Source organism: Nomascus leucogenys, chromosome 20 (genome assembly GCF_006542625.1).
Source record: "Nomascus leucogenys isolate Asia chromosome 20, Asia_NLE_v1, whole genome shotgun sequence".
Classification (NCBI taxonomy): domain Eukaryota; kingdom Metazoa; phylum Chordata; class Mammalia; order Primates; family Hylobatidae; genus Nomascus; species Nomascus leucogenys.
Window position 1 is genome coordinate 44,704,326 of NC_044400.1, and position 23,937 is coordinate 44,728,262.

The following is a 23,937-nucleotide window of genomic DNA, read 5'->3' on the forward strand; positions in this document are numbered from 1 at the left end:
TTATTTTGTCCAAGTCACTCATAGATGAGTAGCTTTGGGCAGAAGGAGTTGCTGTGGGGGCACAGCTGTTTCATGTGGAAGGAATAGAGTGTGGCAGTGTGAAATGAGAAATGCCAAGCCCTGCCTCCAACTGGCGATCCTGCACAGCCTCAACTAAAGAAAGGCAGGCTAGCTTTCTTGGTAGGAGGGATTACGGGCCCAAAGCAGGTGAGGGGGAAGAAAAGCTCTTGTCTCAACGTTTCTGAGGCTTATATATTTCAAAGTGAATGAGATAATGATTTAAGCTAAGGAAGAGCTGGCGTTTTCTTTCACCCGGTTTTACTTGGCAACGCATAAGCAACCAGCTCAGATTGGTAGCTAGTGTGTTCCAATGAAGGAAACTCTGCTCTCCAGAAAAGCCTGTTAGTCCCCCTGGGAATGTCCTGGGTGACACCGGAAACTCCCCTGTTCACCCCATCTCCGATCAGGGCAGCTATTCGGTCGGTGCACAAGTAATTGCGGTTTTTGCCTTTAAAAATGGCAAAACCGCAATTACTTGTGCACCGCCCTAATACATCCAGAGTCACAAAGGTTCGTGCAAGTTATGTGCCTGACTGGTCCCCGATACCCGAGGATCTGTTCAGCAGCCATGGTGAACCGGCGTCTGGTAAGGAGGGCTGTAGAGGAATCCATGTCTGGCACTTGGCTGCATCTGCTCTTCCTGTAAAGATTTCTAAAATGTCTATTGTTCCTTGGAGGTTTTTTATGCCCCCACACCCCCCGCCTTGTTTTCCCCTCTGTAATTAATTACTACGTGGTTGGGAAGATCCACAGACTAGCAGAAAGCAAGTACTGAGTGCTGAAACATATGAAAACAATTAGAAAAGAAGTACAATCACGTGAAACCTATAATTCAGTTCAAAAAAAAGTTTACTTCTCCAATGGGAAACACCAAGTAAAAGAACTCAAATCTCCATGGTATTTTAATTCAGGGGAAGTGCATCTTGGTTCTTATTTTATCCTCTTAAAAACAGAAATCTTGGCTTCTTTGGCAGACTCTCATATTTGGGGGATAATTAAGTTAGCACAACCATAAAATAAAATAGAAGAAAAAGTAATTTATGTACTTTTTCCCTTCAATGGAAACTCTAATAAATATTAAACTCCACACATTTATTAAGAAATCCTACTTTCTGTCTCTTGATGCTAAGATACTGCTAATGTATTGTTTGACAGGAAGCTTGAGACTTCTAGGTTTTTGACCTCTTGTGAAAATGAAATAACATGCACCTTTGCTCCCTTTTGTATATTGCCTTAAAGATAACGCGAGTCTCGCTCTCTTGCCCAGGCTGGAGTGCAGTGACACAATCTCGGCTCACTGCAACCTCTGCCTCCCCAGTTCAAGCAATTCTCTTGCCTCAGCCTCCGAAGTAGCTGGGATTACAGGCATATGCCACCATGCCTGGCTAATTTTTTTGGTATTTTTGGTAGAGACAGGTTTTCACTATGTTGGCCAGGCTGGTCTTGAACTCCTGACCTCAAGTGATCCGCCTGCCTTGGCCTCCCAAAGTGCTGGAATTACAGGTTTGGGCCACCGCACCCAGCCTAGCAAGGTGTTTAAAAATACTTGGGAAACAAGCAAACAAAAAACAGTCTACAAAATAAAGCTTTGTTGTTCATCTATACGCTCTTCCCCTCGGACATGGCTCTATTATCTCAATCATCTCTGCAAACATTTCCCAGCTGAGAAATGGGCCACAACAAGTGGTCCTCTTGTTGGGTGCAAAGACGTGCTGGTCAGAATTCATCTGAATGTCAAAGACAGATGAGGTTAAAATCCCTTGAGAGATATCAGCATATTCCAGTGATTTAAATTCCTATTTTCCAGACACCAAGAGTCCTTTTCTTCTTCAGGATATTTCATTCCAGTTAAGTTACTTTCTGCCACATTAAAAGCAGGATCCCAAATGTGGATAAACTTAGAATGACTCTCAACTCTGTGGCATGCAAAAAAGTAAGTGACAAAGACGCAGACATGCCAGGCTGGTGGCATGCTATGTGTAAAATCTTTGTGAGAGAGCTGGCTGGCAGCTGAAAAATCTGCCTAACAAATGGAATTCTGGGTGTTTGGAGCAGCTGTGTTGTGTTGCTATTGGGAACATTCTCTGAGAATATGCATAATTATCCAGAGCCCAATTTTAAATGCTAAGTCAGAAGATCTGAGGCATGACATTAACTGACCTGCAAACTTCTGCATATGAGAGCTAACTTGGATGAAATAGGTTAAAATTAAGCCAGATAACAGGAAACATGAATGGAAGTGAAATAAACAAAGATAATATATATCCATTAGAATTACATTTTTAAACTATGATTTGATGTTTGTACAGTGAATGGGAGTTGTCATAAAAGAGTTCAAAGTTTTTAATAAACGTCCCAGTTACTGAAGTGGCACAGTACGTGTATGGACTTCCCAGCTTTTGCCCCACTTCTCTTCTCTACATGACCATTATTCCTGAGTGTGCTGAATTAGCTTAATGCCACTCCCCCTCATCCCCCTTTGCTGTTTTAGATACTCTAAGGATGATGGTATCCTTGGTAAACACTAGCTTAAAGACTACACATGATATAAACAAAAGATGTGTGTCAAAGACAGGAAGATTAAAATTTCGGGTAAGTTCATGTTCTCATCTGTATCACTTATTACCTACTACTATGTCCTTAAAGGCAGAAGCTGGAGAAGTCTGAAAAATGGTACCTAGTGAGGAGATATTATTCCCCTCGCTATTATTATTTTTGTCTTCTCAGCATCTAGTCCAGTCTCTGGTACATGGTATATGGGATGCTCAAGGGATGCAGAAAAAAATGTGTCTGGCAAGGTCTCTGTATCAAAACTTTAAAAAATCCGGATTTTTTAAAAAAGATTTTATTATATTACTCTTTATTTAATAAACTCAGAGAGCTGTTTGTAACATAAGCACAATTTTATGTCAGAATATTCCAGAAGCACATACGTGTTTAGAATAGGCATGACTATCTGTAATATACCACAGACAAGGAGGAAGTGTAGCCTTAGTTGTTTTTTGTTTTTAATACAAAGGTACTCTAGAATTAAATTTATGTAACTCAACACTGGATATTTTAATTAAGACCTGGACCACATAAATAACCACATGTGGAACTGTACAGAGAAACGGAAAATATGTGGGAGGCAGATGTGGTGCTGTGGTCAGAGCATCTGAATCTGGTCACCAGGTCGGTGGTGACCAGCTCTGTAAGTCACTGACTATCAACGATCCTCAGCTCCCACTTCTGGAAGATGGGTCTATCAGCCACCTCTTAGACCAGCCTGGCCAACATGGTTAAAACTCCATCTCTACTAAAAATCCAAAAATTAGTCAGGCGTGGTGGTACATGCTTGTAATCCCAGCTACTTGGGAGGCTGAGGCAGGAGAATTGCTTGAATCTGGGAGGCAGAGGTTGCAGTGAGCTGAGATTGCACCACTGCACTCCAGCTTGGGTGAAAGAGTGAGACTCTATCTCAAAAAAAAAAAAAAAAAAAAAAAGAATTAAATGGAACAGCAAGTGGCAAAGGAATTCCAACTGTCAAGTTATTATGAATGTCAATTTGTAAAATACATTTTGGCTGCACTATTATTTGTTAGGATCAGTGTGGTTATTTTATAAGAAAAATTAACCAGCTTCTTAAAACACTATAGAAGAGTGTAGAACTATAGTTTTCCTTGGCTCTGATTGCTGAAGGTCTCCATCTCACATGTAATATGAAGCTATCAGGACTGGATACTAGTACCTTTGTTACAATTAAAGAGAAGTAATTACTCCATTCTTTGTTTTTGAATCAACATGCTTTAGAAAATAAGGAGTCAAATAAACCCAATTCTACTTAGTACTCTCTTGGGACAAAGAAAGTAAGTGGACTTTTGTAAGCCAGCCACTCTCTAAAGAGAGTGTTCCCCATTTCAAAGAAACAGACTATTTTTCTAGTGATGTGTAAAGTAAGATATGAGCCATTTAGGAGTAGCGTGAAAATTAACAAGCCACAAACAATAGAAAAATACAATGTTATTGCTAGGTAAATCCTGCAGCCCACACATGACTGACCACAAATACATGACAAAGACAAGGTCTGCACCCAGAAGTGAGGAGCTCACTCTTCACCTTCATTTAAAATACCCAGGAGGTACTTAGCAGAGACATGCCTTAAGGCAAAGACTATCATCTATGTGCTCAGAGGAGGGAACAGTGATGCAACAGGAAAAGCGGGAAGTGGAAAAATCCGATGAAAACTCCAACTCTCTAGACAGATTCCAACCCCCCCAGGCATGCAGAAAGCCAGCCGGGCCAGCCCTCAGCCCAGAGCTGACCTGGCAAAGCGCTGTGCTGCTGGCATGACCTTGATTCCAGCTTGCTCTAGCCTTTTGCGCTTTTGGATCTCAGCAGCATCTTTTTCTTCAGACTTGGGAGCTGGTGCCACCACAGCCCCTTCTGAAGAAGGGTGCTCCTTACCACTGCCGTCGGGTAATTCACACCCACCATCGGAAGACTTCCAACCAGGATTCATTTGGCCAACTGGATCGTCTTCACCAGCAGACCCCACTTCACTCCCCTCTTCCTCTATCGTTTCAGGAAAGCTAGTGAGTTGGACAATATGGTTTACCAAACTAACAGACTGGGCTGGGAAGCAGACCCCATGTCATCTCCCCATTATTCTGATACTACTTTTCACTTTAGAAAAGGAAGTCATAGCGCACAATATAATCCTGATAACATGAAGAAAATTCAACGCAACCATTTAACTCATACAATGCATCATACCCACAACATTGAGAGTTATCCCAGACTTGATAATGAAAGGCAAAAACCTTTTCTGCTGGAAAGATAAAATTCATTAGTTTGTTCAGCAAATTAAAAATTGTAATAACATCTTTATTCAATGCAAAATAATAGTACAGATGGACTATTAGACAAGTTTATTTTATTGTAAGATTCTTGAAGGCAGGGACTCTGCCTTATTTGTTATTGGGTCTCCAATGCCTAGCATATAGTAGATGCTCAATAAGTACTTGCTGAATAAATGAATAAATACAAAAGCATAATCAGAGATTAAAACACTGTTTCTCTAAAGAGATGAGAAATCCATTTATTATGACTATTTCTATAGGTGATTGTGAACCACATTCAAGGCATCACATATTTGAGCTTATATCAAGTTAATTTAAGCCTAGATTTTTAAAACATCTTTTTGCATAAAGATAGGAATCTTTCTACGCCTAATCTGACAGGATTGGGAGTCAAGCAGTCTCCGCAGAAGGACATGGATGACAGATTTGCTCTCAAAGTCCTATCAACAGAATTGGTCTCAGAAATCTGCTTATTTAGACAAGTAGTTGCTGAATACCTACTGTGTGCCAGGCACTGTTCTAGGCGCACTAACAAAGCTTCTATTTTCTCCTCACAAGCTCTCTCCAAAGATCTGTCCCACCCACCTCCATCTGTAATCTTCCATCAAAGTTCTGAATTGGTCATGTAACCTCATTCCTGTCCAGGAGCTGCAGTTCCCAAACCACTCATGCCCAAGCCAGGAAGAGGGCAGCGGCGCAAAGGCCTTACCTGAAGGGCCTCTCCCCACCCAGGGGGGAGGTGGCGGTACTCCAGCTCTTGCGGTATTCCTCACGCTCTGCTTTCTTCTTTCTCAGAGGCGCGGGGACGTAGGCCGTCTGATTGCTTTTGTTCGGGAGGTACTGGTTAAAAGGCACTACTGATTTCGGCTCACCATGGGAAGTCCGCCGTGCAGACATGTCATCCTTCTTCACATCCGGCAGCTTCCGATGAGGCAAGTCGGATTCAGAGTCACTTCCTCTCCCTGGGGAAGAGAGGATGGGTGCTGAGAAAGTGTGTTAGGCTAGCAGAAAGTTCCCAATGTTAAGCATGCATTAGGGATGTGGTTCAATCTGGGGGTTCTGAGGATTCCTTCTTAAATCATTCACTTAACAAATCTAAAGGATCCATGTAGATTACTCCACTCTGGGAAAAGAAGGAAAAAAATCAGGAAAAAAACCCGACAAGGGCAAAATTAAAAAATACAGACATAAGCCTAACTGTATCTGAGAATTACAATTAGCAACACATCTGCAATAGGATTATATGCCTCCTGAGATTCTGCTACTCTCAAAAGAAGAACACAGGAATTAACCAATGAAGTTTTCACTGAGCCCCTGCTGCATGTCTTACACTATGCTAGATACTCCAGCAAATAAAAATTATGAAGCATTTTGTCTTTGAGGCATCTTTAACCAACCCATAACATACCTAGAGAATTTAAGTTATAATCAAGAAGCACAGACGGAGAAGAACAACAGGAACTCAGAAAAGTGATCAATTTGGATTATACCAAGGGTTTGCCTTCCAGGAAGTGGTTCAAGTTGTTCCTCTGCATGGGAGCTCTTCCTGGTTCCCACAGCTGGAGGCAATCTGTTCTTCCTGTGAACCCTATGCCCCCATGATCTTACCTTTCCTTCTGGCACATTACACGTTCTACCCTGTACTTTGAGAATAAGGGCTTTATAGTTTTTATAGTTATTATGCCATTGCCTTTGTACACAGTGGGCATCCTTAGATTATCTGATGAATAAAAGAGTTGGTTTGGCTTAGAGTGTTTTAGACAATGCAAAGGAATTCAATGTTCCCAACATCGGCCATTTGTTGGACAAAAGCCCCAATAATTATATTGCATTCTTGTTTCCTGACTCTCATCTTATTAGATTTCTAGGATCTAGTAGTATGAAGCCATCATTCCAACAAACACTGCCATATAAGCAGCCACCATTTCAATGCTGGTTGAAAACAATCAATGACAGCATTACAAGATTATTCAACTATGTTGGTAACAAATAAAATATATACCTATTTACTCTTAAGAAAAGAGCCTTAAACTAAGAGCCAGGAGATGTGGCATCCTGGCGGAGAAGGTTGGTGTTAAGTCAGAGCCACTTCCTTTTGAGTTCTGCTGCTCATTAGCCATGAGACTCTACATATGTTACATCAGCACTTTAAGCCTCAGTTTCCCAATTTATAAAATGAGGATAATAATATCCCTACTTCACAGCTGTTGGAAGAACCAGATACATATAAAACTATTGGTACAGTGCTTGGGGCAGAGTAAGTGCTTAATAGATGCTGGCTACTCTTTATGTCACAATAGTTCTGGATCTGTCAGAAATGAGCTGGGGGTCCGAGGGTTGTCTCTAACACACTTGACTGTCCTTTTCTGTAAAATAGAAATAAAATGATTTGCCCCGGAGGTTAAATGATATAATGGCTTTTAAAAGACTGTAAACGTTAAAGGCATTGACCATAAACAAGTTGTTCATTGTTGCAGATGAAATATTCAGTTTACGAATTATTCATGCCACATGCTTTCAGTCCTCCTTCTGAAGTTTTGACCATTTCATTACTTATTAGTACAGTATTTGACTCACAATTTAGCTCCTTTCCACCTGGTCTTTAAATAAGTATATCTGTCTCAGTATCATAATGAAACGTTTAGAGCCCCCTGTGAATTGCTTTATAAGCAAATACTAACACTACCTTACCTTACTAAACTCTTAAATTTGTTTCCCCATTTGATACTACCCCATTTTATAAAGGTGGGTACAGAGGCTCAGAGACACTCTAGGAACCCCTGCTGCAGGGCTGGTTAGTGACAGTTCTGAAACTCTACTTTCTGTTCTCTTGACTCCCAAAGTTCTTTCCTCTGTGACACACCTGTCTTGGGAAAATGTCCCCTGATAAAAGTGTTCTGATTACGAGAAGTGCTGCACTTTGTTGAACAAATAAAGCAAATGATTCTTCAATCAACTATGAAAGCTTAGTGATGGATTAGAGTTGTCTCAGGTCCCTCAATTCTAAAATCCTATAATCTATGAATCCCATTTGTGTATAGCATCTATACACACACATATATATAGATATCTATTTATATTATCTATGATATACTGAGTGAAAGTCTCCAAATATGTTGTCTAACAACATAAGCAAATCACTTTTTCCCCCAGTTATTCTTCGGTGAATGTCTCAGACACTTCAAGAAATATTAGCCTTGCAAATGCTCCAGGACAGAGTAGCTCAGTTGAAAGAAGTATAGGTTTATGGATTTAGAGACCAGGGTCTAAAACTTCAGCTCTACCACCTACTAGCTGTGTGACCCTGGGACACTTAAATCTTCTATACTTCAGGGTCCTCATGGGATACATGGAGGTGATAACACAGGTATCACATGTTGTCACAAGAATTAAATGAGATGACATAAAGCACCTAGGAGGTGGCCGGCCCAGTATACCCTTGGGAACTGTCAGAGTCTTCTTTTGAGGCTGACACCTCAAAAGTTTTGACTTCGCTTCTCCCTGTGAACATGGAAATTTACTAAGGTGGCTTCTCCATTTATGTCCAGAGTTGTTAGGAGAATGTAATCTAGCATGTGATGATGTTGTTCTTTATTTTATTTATTTATTTATTTATTTATTTATTTATTTATTTACTGAGATGGAGTTTCACTCTTGTTGTCCAGTCTGGAGTGCAATGGCGTGATCTCGGCTCACTGCAACCTCCGCCTCCCAGGTTCAAGTGATTCTCCTGCCTCAGCCTCCCGAGTAGCTGGAATTACAGGTGCCCACCACCATGCCCAGCTAATTTTTTGTATTTTTAGTAGAGATGGGGTTTCACCATGTTGGCCAGGCTGGTCTTGAACTCCTGACTTCAGGTGATCCGCTCCCCTCAGCCTCCCGAAGTGCTGGGATTATAGGCGTGAGCCACTGTGCCTGGCCAATGATGTTCTTTTTATCAAAGTCTGATTCTTCCTTTCCATGGGTCTACATTTTTCTCTCAGTAACTGGAGGCCTTTCTTTTTTTTTTTTGTATCTTTGCCATACACACCCCCAACCCTTTGCTTTTTAATCTTCCTCTAGCACTTTGATTTCTCTCATTGCTTGTTTCCCTCCCTCAGCACATCTTTGATATAAAACATTAGACTGTTCATTTAACCTAATGCATATTTACAAAATATGTTCTTAATTTTGAAAACATCTGGGTAGAGGGTTTTGTTATTTCCTCTTCAATGAAGCCCATTAAGTGGACTCATAAGAGTGCTATTAATGCTGGGGGAGAAATTGGGCACCTGTCTAGCAAGACAGATTGGTTGAATCAACCCTGGGATCTACGGCATCCTACCAGGTAGCTCTGTGTGTCCAACCCACAGAATCATGATCCTTCTTGTGAGTATGGCCCTTGATTATCTTTATTGAATGAATTAGTGGGAGTGGATAATAATAAAATGAAAGATGTCTATATTGGCCCAACATAGAGTTGAATAATTTCATGGTAAGATGTTCCCCAATTGATTGTGAGTCCTAGGAAATAAATTCTCAAGACTTAAAACAAGTTTTTTCAAATTTGGAAGTGTTTATTAGGACTAGCAATCTTCTTAATTAGCACCATTTAAAAACATACTATAAACGCTTATGAAACCCAACATCTATTTGGCTAAAATTATACTACATTTTAAATGGCAGATTAATACATGTGTTGTTTTTCTTTAAGAATCTCATTAGGTCTTGATTAGTTTACAAGAACATAAGCCTTAAGGTGTCGGGTTGATTGGTAAAATCTGTGTATAAGAAGCTCTTTCATGGATGGTGTTTGTGAAGCTCTAATTTCATGTTTTTTTGGATGGAGAAAACATTCATAAAAACACTCTAGCTTATCAATTTTAATTGCTGCAAACTAAATTGTACTTCATATATATTAGTACGATATTAGTAATCACCACCTCCAATCCTTCAAGATGTGATTGGTTTAAACTTTGAACGCCCCAAAGCTGGTAATGATAAATAATGATAATCTACATTACCAGTTAAGAAAAAAACAGGATGAAGAAAATGCAATAACTTAAAACAACTAATCAAAATAATATGTATGAAATCGTTTGGTTAAGATATGTTTTGGAAAAAGTAAATCTACTCTTTGGTTATGTTAAAGCTCAGTTAGATTGTGAACTTGGTATTTAACTTCTAATAGTGTGGGGGGCACTTAAGATGACATATAACATTTTAGAAACGCTTTGCAAGAGGCTCACAATGCACCCTGGAATTCTTTAGGAGTCGCATACTATGTGGCCCCAAGGTTAAACTATTTGCGGGAAAGTTTAAGTCCTAAACAAAAGCATTAGTTGCAGTCATTCCAGAATAAAACATCTATTAGGCAAAGAGAAAGAAGTGTGGGTAAATTAAGCTTACGAGCATAGATTCTGCATTCACACTTCTTAAAGCTAACGTTGTTATGCTACTTTCTGACAGTGATTTTTTTTGTAACTTGTAAATGTTGAGATGATTACTTAACTTCTCAAAGGCTCATTGGTGAAGTAAGGATAAGCAGTGTCTCACAGCTCTGTGGGAGTGTTGAATGAGATACTGAGTGAGTATCTCTAAAATCTCAGCTGAGGACTAAATGAAATACTGTGTACCAAGGAATTAACTTAGATCCTGGACACATTAAATAGTCAAGTATTTTCGTAACAGAATTTTATAGCTGGAAGGGATCTTTTAGCTACAGAAGATAATTCTGATCTCAGAGTAGGCTTAAGATATATTAGCTAGATATAGTAGCATCAACCAAGCAATACATTAAAAAAAGAAACAATTTAAAAATTCCCCACCAGCCCTCATGTTTTTCTGCAAGTTTATATATGTAGAATACGTAGAACCAAACCATCTTTCCTTCTAAAAGTACAAAGGCACAAGATAAGTAAGACAAATAGCTTCTGAAAAATAGGCATTACGTGTATATCAAGTTACATGATTACACATTTTTGTAAAGAAAAATGATCATTTCTTCCAAGTGATATAAAACCCATAGGGTTTAAATCAATCCCAGCTTCAGAACAAGCAGGCAGCCTGGGTTGTGCACTATACATTAACGGCCACCTGCATCGTGCTAGCTATACCAGTCAGGTATCATAAGCATCAAACAGATTGCCAAAAAACATGCCAATTAAAGTTGCACAATCCAGGCTTCAGAACTTTCTAAGTGTGTGCAGTTCATTTCCAGTTTACTGGAAGTTGATCCATTTTCACTTATATAGTGTGGTACTCACTCAAACATTTCCCTTCCTCATGCCCAGAGTATATAAACCTCCAGCACACTTTATGAGCTAATGGTCTGCACAGTGTCTTGATTCACTGAGTCCAAGGGAGGAATGATGTAACACATTTTCCAACAGAAGATATGCTCACTGAGGCAGTGCTCAAATAAACTCCTGGCAAAGCCAACCAAAATTCTAAGGACCATGAAAAACAACATTCAAAGACTTCTTTTTTCTGCCAGTTTATAGAATTACTAAGTTCCAGCAAGGTGGATATGGAGCCTGCTTTCCCAGTGCCCGACCCTCTGCCAGGCGCAGTGCAGCCCCTGCAAATGTTTAATTCCAAGATGGAAAGTTTATTAAGACTCCAACCTACCATCGCTGCTTCCCCTGAGGACTACATCTGGTGAGGGCGTCTGCCGAGAGCGAGAGCCAAAGGAATCCAGGCTGTCGAAGGAATCATCTCTGCCGTGGCGAGGAGGAGAGAGGGAGTCGCTGCGCTCGGAATCCCAACAGTCGATATAGCCACTGTCTCGGATACTGCGTTTAGGACTTTCAATGTCATCAGTCTCCTGTCCGAAAAGAAAATCAAAGGGTTACAGACATAATTCTAGCCTACACTATCAGGAAGATGGGTCTCCAGTGGTCTCCAAAAAAACCCCCGCATATCACATCAGAATGGGAAGGTTGTGGCAACCAGTTACAGGATCAATCATCTTTCAAAAGTCCTGGAGACTCCTTTGCTGCAACTTTCCCAATCAGAAAATCATGCACAACGTTTTTTAAAAAAATCCCCAAATAACTCATATTTCCTAGGTTTTTTTTTTTTTTTTTAAGAGTAGAGAAAGAATTAGAAGAAAGGATCACAAAGTTTGGATTCACAACAGTACAATGATAGTTCAAAACAAAAACGAAAAACCAAAACCTTAACCTTGACTTGTCTTTCGGAATCCATAACTGCATGTCTGTCCTGGGAATGAGCCCCTGGTTTAGCTGTGCAACTTTTGCTCCTGTTTATACTATCTGGCAAATACAGGCAGCATTTGTCTTTGCTGCAGAATCAGTTCTGTAAAATCCTGGAGCAGCACGCGTTCATCTCCTGCTACCTTGAAGGGAAATTCCTGCTCTGAAAGGGAGCTGTCTTTCTGAGGCAAAAAGTTTAAAAAAAAAAAAAAAAAAAAGGCAATGAAAAATATGCAAAACGCTTTTCCTGATGCCTCAGAAGAATCCAGGCATGCTCTTGCTCTCAGCCAGCTCTTGGCGCTGGGGGAGCTGAAAGCACTTGTGGCTGACCCACATGTTCAGAGCAGGGAGAACAATGGCTGTCTTTGACAGCCTGTGATTATAAATTCTTTCCAGCACAAGCAGCACATACTAAAACACTGAAACTCCAGCAGAAGAAAGGTCAGTCAAAGCCATCCTCACCCTCGTATTATAATAAAAGCCTTGTTCCCGCCAGTGTCTTAGCATTAATTACAATAGTCCAGGCTGACTAAAACAAAAATAACTCTGGTCACTCAAAGATAAACCTCAATTTAATATCATCCAGACTGTCGCTTAAAATTAGGACCATGGATAACACTGGCAGAGAGGCATGTTCTCATCCGCAAAGACTGGAATGCCACACTGTAGATTCCCTGGGATGCTCGCGAAAGTCTCCTCTGCATTCCCAATAGAAAGGAAAAATAAATATTCTTCATGTTAGCACTTTTGGAAACTGGTCTAAACTGTCTAGGATGCCCATGGGAGCCAATGCCTTTGCAGGAAGTGCCTTTGCTGGCTGCTTCTATCAATTATATCCTGAGCCTCTGACATACTCCGCAGCAGGAGGCCCTTTGGCGGGGACGGAGTGGCTGTAATTTACAAGACACACACAGCTTTGCATCAAGAGAAGGGAGTGGGCAAGAGGACAAGGGCAGGACTGAGAGGAGTACCCTGCAGCCTCCAGACAGAGGACTGATTAATGCCCTGAAGAATAGGTTGTCAAATGGCCTCGGTGCGTAGAGCCGGCATGACCTTCCAGAGGAAGGCAGAAATTCCAGTTATGGAAATTAAGGTAGCTTACTCTTAGGTCAAAAGTTAACCAGGACTTGAACAAAAGCCAGGCCTGACTAGCTGGAAAAGGAAGAACTTATGACTCACTGAAAATTATAGACCCAAATTGTATATGGTTTCATATTTAATTTCTTTGGAAATGCAAGTAATTATCTTGGATTATTTACCTACTGAGAATAGGCCAAATGGCTAAAAACAAAGGTCACTTTCATTGAACACTTATTATGTGTCTGCAGCTATACTCGATGCTTTTTGCATGTTATGTTACTTAATCCTCACAACCACTCATCCTACAACATGGTTAGCATTATCCCTATTTTAGAGAAGAGAAAAATAAGAATCAGAGAGGTTAAGTAACTTGACTGAGGTCACACAGTTAGTGGCAAAGCTGTGATTCTAACATAGGACTCTGTCTCCAAATCCCAAACGGTATAGCTGAAAATATTTGATCATCTTTGGTACAGTTACAGTTCCACCATCAGCATCTTCTCTACTACTAGACACTTACTGCCTCCTTATTCTGTAGATGATGCTAACCTGGATTATGATCCTCAGCTAAATGCTATTATGACTAGATCACAAAACTATAAATACAGTTATGTGTTGCTGAATGACAGGGATATGTCATTAGGTGATTTCATTGTTGTGCAAACATCATAGTGTGTACTCACACAAACCTAGATGGCCGATCCTACTACACACCTAGGCTATATGTACAGCTCATTGTTCCTATGCTGCAAAGCTGTACAGCATGTGATTGTACTGAATATTGTAGGTAACTGCAACACAATGGTATTTGTGCATCTACACATACCTAAACATAGAAAACATACAGTAAAAATGTGCTACAGATTGAGTCTCCATTATCCAAATGCTTGGGACCAAAAGCTTTCAGGATTTGACTTTTTTGGATTTGGAAATATCTGCATTACACTTACCAGTTCAGCATCATCCCAAATTCGAAAATCCAAAATCCAAAATGTTCCAGTGAGCACTTCCTTTCAGAGTCATGTCTTTGCTCAAAAGTTTTGGATTTTGGAGCATTTCGGATTTCAGATTTTCAGATTAGGGATATTCAACCTGAATTTTAATTTTCTAGGACCACTGTGTATATGCTGTCCACTGTTGACTGAAATGTTATATGGAGCATGATTAGTGCACAAGAGAGGGAGTTTAGGGTAATGGTTAAGAGAATGGTCCCCGAATCCCGACTGGCTGGGTTTAAATATTGGCTCCACCCCCTTGCCAGCTGTGACCTCAGGCAAGTTATTTCATTTCTCCAGACCTCAGTTTTCTCATCTGTAAAATGGGACTAATCTCAGAGTTGCTGGGAGGGTTAAATGTGTTCATATATGGAAAGTATTCAGAAAAATGCCTATTACAGAACAACTACTCTAAAAGTGTCAGCTATAGTTATAATTACTACAATTTATTCTCTCAAGTAGGTAAATTTCAATATATACAAATCATAAAACATTTATAAATGTAGCTAAGGATACAACTTTCCACACATCCTGATACTTCTCTATCTCTTTCTTCATTTATATCCCATGTCTAGATGTCTTGAGCCTAATTTACCATCAGGGAAGGCAGACACTTAGGGAGCTGGACCGCTGGTCACATCTGGAAGTGACACAACTACAAGCTCCTTGGTGCAGCCATTACACAACTAGGCTTTCAAGAAAATAATATCAGAAAGGCTCCCCACAGGCCCACATGTCTTCCCCACCCTTACCCTACAAACCACAGGAGAAGAAAGGAGAAAGTCGACATGCCTCTTGGAGCGTTAGCTGCTTTCTCACAGCTAGTTATGGGAAGGAAAAACAGAAAGGCTGTTATATTCATGGCTGTGTAGAAAGCCAAGAATCAAACCTTGGACCAAGTGCAAGAGCTGGGAGCTGAATGGCATGGCCAGTTTGAACAGTGAAAACCAGGCCACCCAGGGCTGTGCTTGGCCAAGCTCATCCCTAGGAAGCTCAGGGTGAAGTGACAGGCTGGCTCTTCAGCCAGAAATAAAAATGAGGATATCAGCTGGATGGACAATTCTATTGGTTCCCATCAAGTCACCATATCTCATTTTCTGGTCACTTAAAGTGAAGCTTCTGATGGCGAGTAGAATATATAAACCAACAGAGACTAGCACATCTACATTCTCCTTTCTTGGGCTCTAATTAACATTGTCTCTGCTTTTCATCTAGAATCTGTCCCTTCTGCTAACTGCTACTGAGTTATTCTAGTTAAGGTATGTTAATGAAGGGGACAGAACTACTAGCTTCATGAAATTTTGGGATTATTTTACTCATCTTCCTCCTATCCCCCTTTCTCAGACATAACAAGAACCAGCTAAGACTAGTGGATGACTTAATAGTTTCTGAGAAACTCCAGATGCTTCTCTTTTACCGCTCAACATTTTCTGCTCCCTTTGTGATTTGTAAGGTGGCTCACCCTGATCTAGAGGGCTTTAGGGTTCTACTTTTCCAGCCTGCTCAGCCACTCTCCACCCACCACCCTCTGGTTGTGGAAGCTGTTCATTCCACAAGTATCTACTGAGCATCTTCTGTGTGACAGGCACTGTTCTGGTTCACGACATTCCAGGAAAATCAACAAATACCCTGCCTTCATGGGCCTTAAATTCCAGTAGAGAAGACAAAAAATACACAGAAAAACACAAATGAATACAAAGTTGGATGATAAGTATCATGAAAAAAACGTAAGGTGGGTTGAGGGACTAGAAATTGAGATGGTTGCACTTTTAGGCAGAGATCTTGCATCTGCCTGCCCACCCTGCTCCCTCCCCTTTTCCCTTTCTTCCTGTAATACCCCTCACCCCATGAAACAGGAGTAGCCTGGGCCAGTCATGGTATCACTTGCCCCTGATCACAGTGACTGCTTCAAGAATAAGGTCCACATGGGGCCAGGGTACATTACTAGGAATTTTACACCTGGGGCCAGGGGAAAGAATTCCCTTGCTTTTCTGGGCAAGGAGCTAGAAGCAAGTAATCCTGGGGATGATAATGGCCACGCTCCCTGTTATAAGGGAATGTTTGCCTATAGGAAGAAAGAATGAGTTTAAGGAGAGATAAGAGATGAGAGAAAGATCCTGAAATCTCCAGAGCCACCCTCGTCCCCATGGGTGTCCCTTCCATCTTAATATTCTTGTAGTAAATCCTCTTTGTTCAGCTGAAGTGCCACTTCCTTTGGAAGGACTTTTCTCACATATCTAGTCTCAGTGAAAGGCCACTGTCACTATGATTTCAGAGATCCTTTAAAAAAAAAATACAGCAGTAGCAGCAATCTATGAATACCTACTACATGCCAGACTTTATGCCAAGGGCTCTACCTGGGTCACCTTTACTACAGAACTTAACAAGTTGCACCCTAGTGAATCATTTTTATGCACATTTCACCCACTAGAAAAATGAACATAAAAATTTGTGGATAATCTCCTTTGTGAAAGAAAAAAGGTTAATTTCAAATTTATTTCAGCCTGCATATGTGCAGAAGAGATTACAGTTGCCCTCAATATCTGCTCTCCTAATAAAAATGCCTACAGTTTTTAGCTGAAATAAAGTCTACTTTTCCCAAGTCTTTGCTTGCAGCTAGGTACAGGTGCATGACCAAGTTCAAGTCTGTAAGATGTACGTATGTGTGTAGAGTGTAATTTCCCAGAGGTGTGTTTAAAGGGAGAGCATGGAATCTTCTCCCCGCCATTCCTCCTTTCTCTTGGCTGAATGTGGACATGATGGCTAAAGCCTGAACAGCCATCTTGGATCAGCAGGTGAACAGCCGTGGGTTGAGAATGTTGGTACGAAAAGACAAAGAAGCTTGGGCCTTCTGTTGGTGAAAAGACATGGAACCCCACATCAGCCCTGGACTGCTCATGTCCATGTCTCGTTTATGTGAATTAGAAATAAAATTGTTATCTTATTTTATCTGTTGTTTTGAGGCTTTTATGTTTCCCTGCTGAACCCAATCCTAACTGACAAAATGAGATTATATATATTACATATAAAACTAGTATTTCCAGGTGCTTGGATAGTCCAGTGAAGTTCAAGTCATTTTCTCTCTAGATGGAGATATGGCAGTATCATGGCTGGCCATTTTTGCTAAGAGTCATGTATCCAGGGATACTACTTACTCCACCATGTCCTGTGATGTTATCTACATTCAACAAAAAGGGTAACAGCTGTTAACAACAGGTCATTTTACAGCAGTTGAAGAAACTACTGTAGAAAGAGAAGCTAGGAGAGTTGAAGAAACCAATAGCTGCTCAGATTCTACAGGAGCTGGACTAGTAGTAAGAAATGTCAATCATGAAAATAAATCAGATTCCAACAGAATCTAGCAGGGGAACTGTGAGACAGAGCTTGATGACCCATCTATTATTATTCAAGTTCAAATTTAATATAAAAACAATAAACATTTAGACTTCTCAAATCTAGACTGGATGTTAGATGAGAAATTAAAGGGCAAATAAGAGGGGAGACTGAGAAGCAATGAGCTGTGCTTCATTGTGTGTCTGTGTTTATTTTATTTTTAAAGGAATTCAGCTTAAAGTACTTTGTGTATGTGCGTTATAACCAATATGAAAGCTTTGGCCATTTATAAATACATGAGCCAGACTGGCCTTAGCCAAATGTGAAGAACTATCAGGACCATTAGCTTTAATTTAAGGAAAGGAAAATAAACGTTTAGAAAATTGAAACCAATTCTTGCTTTCAGTATTAAAAGAAAAATTGCAAGGAACTGAATGTTTCTAGTTCATTTATTTTGCATGCTAGAGAAATGAGGAAGAGTAAGGCCTCAATTATTTGTCCTCTAATGTGGACTTTATCCAAAATGCCTGGAGGGGCCCGGTGTGGTGGCTCACATTTGCAATCTCAGCACTTTGGGAGGCCAAGGTGGGTGGATCACCTGAGGTCAGGAGTTCAAGACCAGCCTGACCAACATGATGAAACCCTGTCTCCACTAAAAATACAAAAATTAGCCAGGCTTAGTAGTAGCTGCCTGTAATCCCAGCTACTCGGGAGGCTGAGGCAGGAGAATCACTTGAATCTGGGAGGCAGACGTTGTAGTGTGCTGAGATCGCGCCACTGCACTCCAGCCTGGGTGACACAGCAAGAATCCATCTCAAAAAAATAAAAAAACTAAAAAAAGTGCATGGAGGTCCATTATAAATAAGCCTTACCTGTTCACTAAGGTGGGTTGGGAGGGCCTCTCCTGGGTAACACTATGTACTAGCCATTTGTATGAGTTGTATATTGCTGGGCCTTCAGATGAAACATTCAGTCAAGTACACATGAAACATCCAACTGTTTCCTTGACAAATCCCTACCTTAGGTCAGTCTTTTCTATACTCAAAGAAACAAATGAAGCTTTTAACAATGTATGAAATTTTTTCCAAATTCCTATGTCATTCAAAAACAGTGGCCATAACATGCACATGTTAGAGGAGAATGCATTTAATGTATCCCGGCTTGTCCAGAGTGTATGCCAAGGTTAAGAGCTTGGCTCACATTACCTCACCCACACCAAGGCCCCAGTGGGTAAGCAAAATGCCCTTTAGCACAAAAGTGCAGAGAGAGTCTTCATTTTTGCATAATACTGCATTGTTTAATTCAAGCATTATTCCCCCAAGAAAACAAGCACTGAGCGTCTTGGCATACAAAGGCATATACTGACAGATTTAATTTGCTCTTTTGGAATTAAAAAGTTGGATGGAGCTCAGAACTCCTGTTCTCTGAAGGGTATGAAAGTGCAGGTAGGTGTGAGATGCATGAGGCAAAGACGTCATTGGTAAGACAAGTGATCGTTTCCTTGAGTGCATATCTTTAGCTCATACCATTCCACAACCCAGTACTCTAGTAATCTTAAAAACAAGCAAATGTGTATGTAGCTTTCCCACCTTGTCTAACGCTTATGGGATAAAGAAGAAAAGCCAAGTTACCTTTCGCATCTGAGCCAACAATCCTTCAAACTCCTTCAGGTTTAGTGTTGTTCCGCTGTAGGATGTGCAGCTGTTTGCTGCTTTTCCCAGCCAGTAAATGGTAACTAATACCTGTGGAACAAAACGCACAAGAGCAGATTTTTCCCTCAAGAATGATGTTTAAACTAAGGAGTCAATAATGCACCACTAACAGGAAGGCAGGAAGGAAAGCGCTGATTTACATCGATTTTAAAAAACCACCACCCATGAGGTATCCATTAAATGTAAAATCACTTTAATAAGAACCCAGTGCCATGTCAGTCAACACAAACATGGTTCAGTAGTTAAAACGACTCCAGTGTTAGGGAAAGTTAGGTTGTGAGGAAATGATCTCTAAGACAGCAAGAAGGAAAAATCCACCAACGTTATTTTTTATGTAGTGAAGGTTTCACAATTAGGCAGCAACATTTTTCAAAAATGCTTTGGGATCTTTATCCAGAGAAGCAATGAAAGAGACTGTCAATTCCTTTTGAGAAAGGTGCTTTTGAAGGCCCATAATTTCTACTTGTGGGCACAGAGGTTCTGCTAAGGCCAATGGCAAAAAAAAAAAAAAACTCCCAAACAAGTGATAAAGGTTAATTAGTGGTTCCCAACATAGGATCAACATAATATATCTAATTAAAGTCAAAAGAAAGCAGTGTCATGAAGAATATGATCTGCAGATACCTAGCTTTGGGGTATAGTTAGATTCCCATTAATCTGAGATGGGAAATTTTGAGCCTTGACAAGGCTTGCTACCAATAAACAACTTTGGATATTTAAGAATGCCTATGAGTATTCAATGGTCTGAAGCTACGGTCCCAAGTTAATTTTGTTCTGTATTTCCGAAGAAACTGTCCACAAAAGCAAATCCTCTTTACATTCACTTCCCATGAAACCCAGCAGAGTCAGCTGAAGATGAGCTTCTTCTCACTGAATTGCAGGGATCTGAGGCCCGTGTAGAAGTTAAGATGAGTATTTTCTTTTCACATTCTGTCTTATTGCTTCAGCCAGGCTGGGAAGTACTTATTGTGCCTCCTTCTACTTGGTAGGCCAGAAAATGCTTCGGACAACATGATATAGTTACATGAGTCCAGCTGGCGACAGACCCAAAATATGGTTATGTGCACTGATGCTAAGAGGTGATTCTGTTTTCTACCTCTGTGGGAAAATTTTACTTCATGAATCCCTCGAAACTTCCAGAACATCTTTTTGAACTGATTGCTTACAAATAAATTTCCAGAGATTCAAATGTCAGGACATTAACTAGGACCATAAAATAACTAATGTGTGCTGAGAGTATGAGGCTATCTTAAAAGGTATAACGGGGGAATGGAAAATAGACTGCTGTGTTTTAGGTTAAAGGTTTTCTGATTTGTTTAAAATTTTATGATGAAAAATGGTGTATACCTCTAGTTTTATAGAGGAGGAACAAGAAGGTAAGAATGAAAATGTCAATCATTTTTTACTATTTTTATTTCTATCATGGTCATTAATTATTCTATGAAATAGCACCTAGGAAAATTTTTTTAAAAAGAGGTTTCAGCCAATTTTAAAATTTTAGATGAAGAATGTAACTTCTTTCATTCCTCAGTCTAAACTGAAAATAAAACAGCACTAACATACTTGCCTTTTGAAAATAAGATCTACAAAAAGTTCATTTTGGCAAGTACTAATAAAAGTGCAAAAGATTAAAAGGAGAACAAAATACACAGAGTACAGGCCCATGGCAGTCAACACTATTCATATTATGCAGCTCTTACCCTACAACAATTTGCCAAACTGCTTAATTTAATAATCCCATCTGTGCCTACAAATGGAAAGGGGCTAATGTTAGTATTGAGCCTGATCATTTTGTGTTTAAGAAACTGAATCATAAACAGAGCACAAGCTTTCACTTGTTTATTTCTGGATTGAGCACTTATCTAAATAAGAGAACCACCACCACCCCAGCCCAACACATACACAATTTACTATTTTTATTTCTATCATGGTCATTAATTATTCTATGAAATACACATATACTTTTTTTCTAAGGACTTTTTCCAGCAAGGCATATGAGAAGCATTGAATTTAGCTAAATTTTACCCTTGAACCATCAAAGATACAAGTTTGGAAGTTAAAACACTTACATTTTTCAGCTTCCTACTATAATCAAGGCTCCTAGTCAAGGAAAGGGAAAAGAAAATATTGTCAGAATAGCAGATTCTAAACTGTGACCTTTCCTTAAATGCCACTAAGATGTACTTGAAGCTAACATATATAATGAAATCAGAAGAATGTATTACTTTTTAAGGCTTAAGTTTTGTGATTCTGGGCACTGAATAAAGTTACTTGAAAACAAAATGTAGAAGGACAAGGTGGGATTAAAGTTCCACAGTACGCTATAAAAAGATGATGCTTTATAATGTCTGGAAATAGAAAAAGTCCGATCAGAACTGGGACTGTTCATAGCTGTGTTCTCGAAGATTAACCATTGAAGATTCTGCCTTGATTATAGACCACTGTCAAACTGAAATCCGACTGCACTTCCAAAATCTTCATGCAAGGATTTTTAACACAGGTCTGAAACCTTATTTAATTAGACAGACCTGAAAATATGTGTTCAAGAAGCAATCCTATCCAAATATTTGTTCTTTTCTGCTCTGGACATAAATTAGCATTGGGAATAAGCCATAAGCAGGAAAATATGCTTGTTATGTTCAAATATACACACATGCATGCTCAAATATGCACCCATGTTTACTCTCTAACTATAATCAAAAAAGCTACTTCAAAATATTCATACAATGAAATATAAGAGTTCCTGCAAAATTACTTCAAAGTTTTTTTAACATGTCAACAAATAAACGCTAGAAAAAACAAACTGCACTTCTTTTTTCCACAGTAACTTCAGTGAGGGGGAAGGGAGTGTAAGTCTATCATATAAACCAGTCAAGAATTCCTTGAAGTATTTAGACCCTGATTACTTCATTGCAGCATACACTGACCTAAAGTACATATTAATGAATAAGTGGACTATTCTAAGTCCATTGAAATCTGAAGAAACAGAAAACAGGTAGTATACCATGGAAATAAACCCATCAACAAGGACTTAGATTGAAAGCATTGTCCAGTTTGGATTTGATTTAAAAAATGTTTTCATGTTTCTGTTTTTAATAGGAAAAAAATGGGATGTCCCTATCTGCTTGGATATCTGCTAGGGTTTTTTTTGTTGTTGTTGTTGTTTGTTTTGTTTGTTTGTTTGTTTTTTGAGACTGAGCCTCACTCTGTCGCCAGGCTGGAGTGTAGTGGTGCGATCTCGGCTCACTGCAACCCACACCTCCCTCAGTTCAAGCGATTCTCCTGCCTCAGCCTCCCGAATAGCTGGGACTACAGGCACGCGCCACCACGCCCAGCTAATTTTTGTATTTTTAGTAGAAATGGGGTTTCACCATGTTGGCCAGGATGGTCTCCATCTCCCGACCTCGTGATCTGCCCCCCTTGGCCTCCCAATCTGCTGGGGTTTTTAATTTAAGAAAGAAACCAGATTTTTAAAAATCTATAGAAGACTTGAAACTTTTATGGAAAACAAATTGAGAATAGGGAACATAAAGCTTTTTCTGCATTGATGATAAAAGTTCACTAAGACTGTAACCCAATGCTAAAAATTATGCTTGGTACATAGCAGAAGCCCACAAAATATTTGTTGAATGACTCCCACCTATTATGTGGAAATACTTCCAAATTTTGACAGAGACACTCGGGAGCAATCGAGAGCCTGAGAACATTTTCATCCAGTTGCTTTGATTCCTTGGAATAATACTTGCTGTGTGCCTGTCTAGATTACACTTTCATTTCCCATCAAGGTTGTCTGGCATCCATTACAGGTAGAGTTCACTAAATTACACATGCAGTAATCACTTGCAGGCTTTTCCTTTTTTTTTTTTTTGGTCTACTCAAGTTTCTTCTAAAAACACACACACACACACACACACACACACACCACACAAGAAAAACTGCCTATCATGAAAGCTAAATGAAAGAGTATTTTCTCAAACACAACTTCTAGAAAACCATCCAAAGCTCCTCTGTGGGATCTATCCCTATACCTTACTGCTTCTGCTAGTAATTGGTGGCAATGGGGTGCCTCTTTGTGTCCTGCTCAACTCTCAGAGGGACAACAGAGAAATATAGCGGTTCTACTTTAACTACATTAGTTTACAAAATCTACATATGTTACAAGCATTCCCTGCACAGTGCCAAATTAAACCAGCATCACTTATCAAAAATACATGAAATCCGATAGTTTATTCCATACTCTACTCCTTATTAAAACTAGAAACAACTTTCTACGTACTGTAAGTGAATTTATAGCATCATTTTACAATAAAATTTTTTATGTTCTTTGAAATACTCATATAGTAAAATGTTTTTTCTCTGTAATGATTCTGAGTTCAACATCCTACTCTGCTTGTGGACTGCCATGCCCACCACACGTCCTTACACATTATCCTTCAACCACACCAGTTACTTTTCTTTCTTTTAAACATGAAGCTTGTCATTCCTCTTCCCCTGCCTTTGTACCAGCTCTTTCTCTGTCCTGCACGCCCCACAGATCTTCCCACAGCCTGTTCTTCCTTCCTATTTGTGTCTCAGCCTCCAGTTAGTGCTCAGCTGAAATGCCAGCACTTCAGAGAAGCCACCCTCAATCACCTCGGGACTGGCCACTGTCTTTTGCCTCTCACTCCATTTTATTTTCTTCTCAGCACTTACCACTTCCTGCAATGATCTTCTTTGTTTA

General features: G+C 39.8%; 1 protein-coding gene across 10 annotated transcripts in view; it reads right to left on the reverse strand.

Annotated features, from left to right (window-relative positions):
- Positions 1-23,937, reverse strand: part of LIMCH1 (LIM and calponin homology domains 1) — a 338,444-nt gene that overhangs the window by 74,624 nt on the left and 239,883 nt on the right. For 5 of the 10 annotated variants that reach the window (XM_030801287.1, XM_030801286.1, XM_003258628.2 and 2 more), the window contains exons 5-8: positions 21,287-21,317; positions 19,137-19,247; positions 11,511-11,706; positions 5,611-5,863 (exon numbers count right to left, since the gene is read on the reverse strand). In XM_030801287.1, the coding sequence (XP_030657147.1) occupies positions 5,611-5,863; positions 11,511-11,706; positions 19,137-19,247; positions 21,287-21,317 (591 nt within the window). Of the gene's footprint in view, positions 1-4,364; positions 4,632-5,610; positions 5,864-11,510; positions 11,707-12,065; positions 12,455-19,136; positions 19,248-21,286; positions 21,318-23,937 lie in introns of those variants that run through there. The other 5 variants (XM_003258624.3, XM_030801289.1, XM_030801290.1 and 2 more) reach the window with 3 other exon arrangements.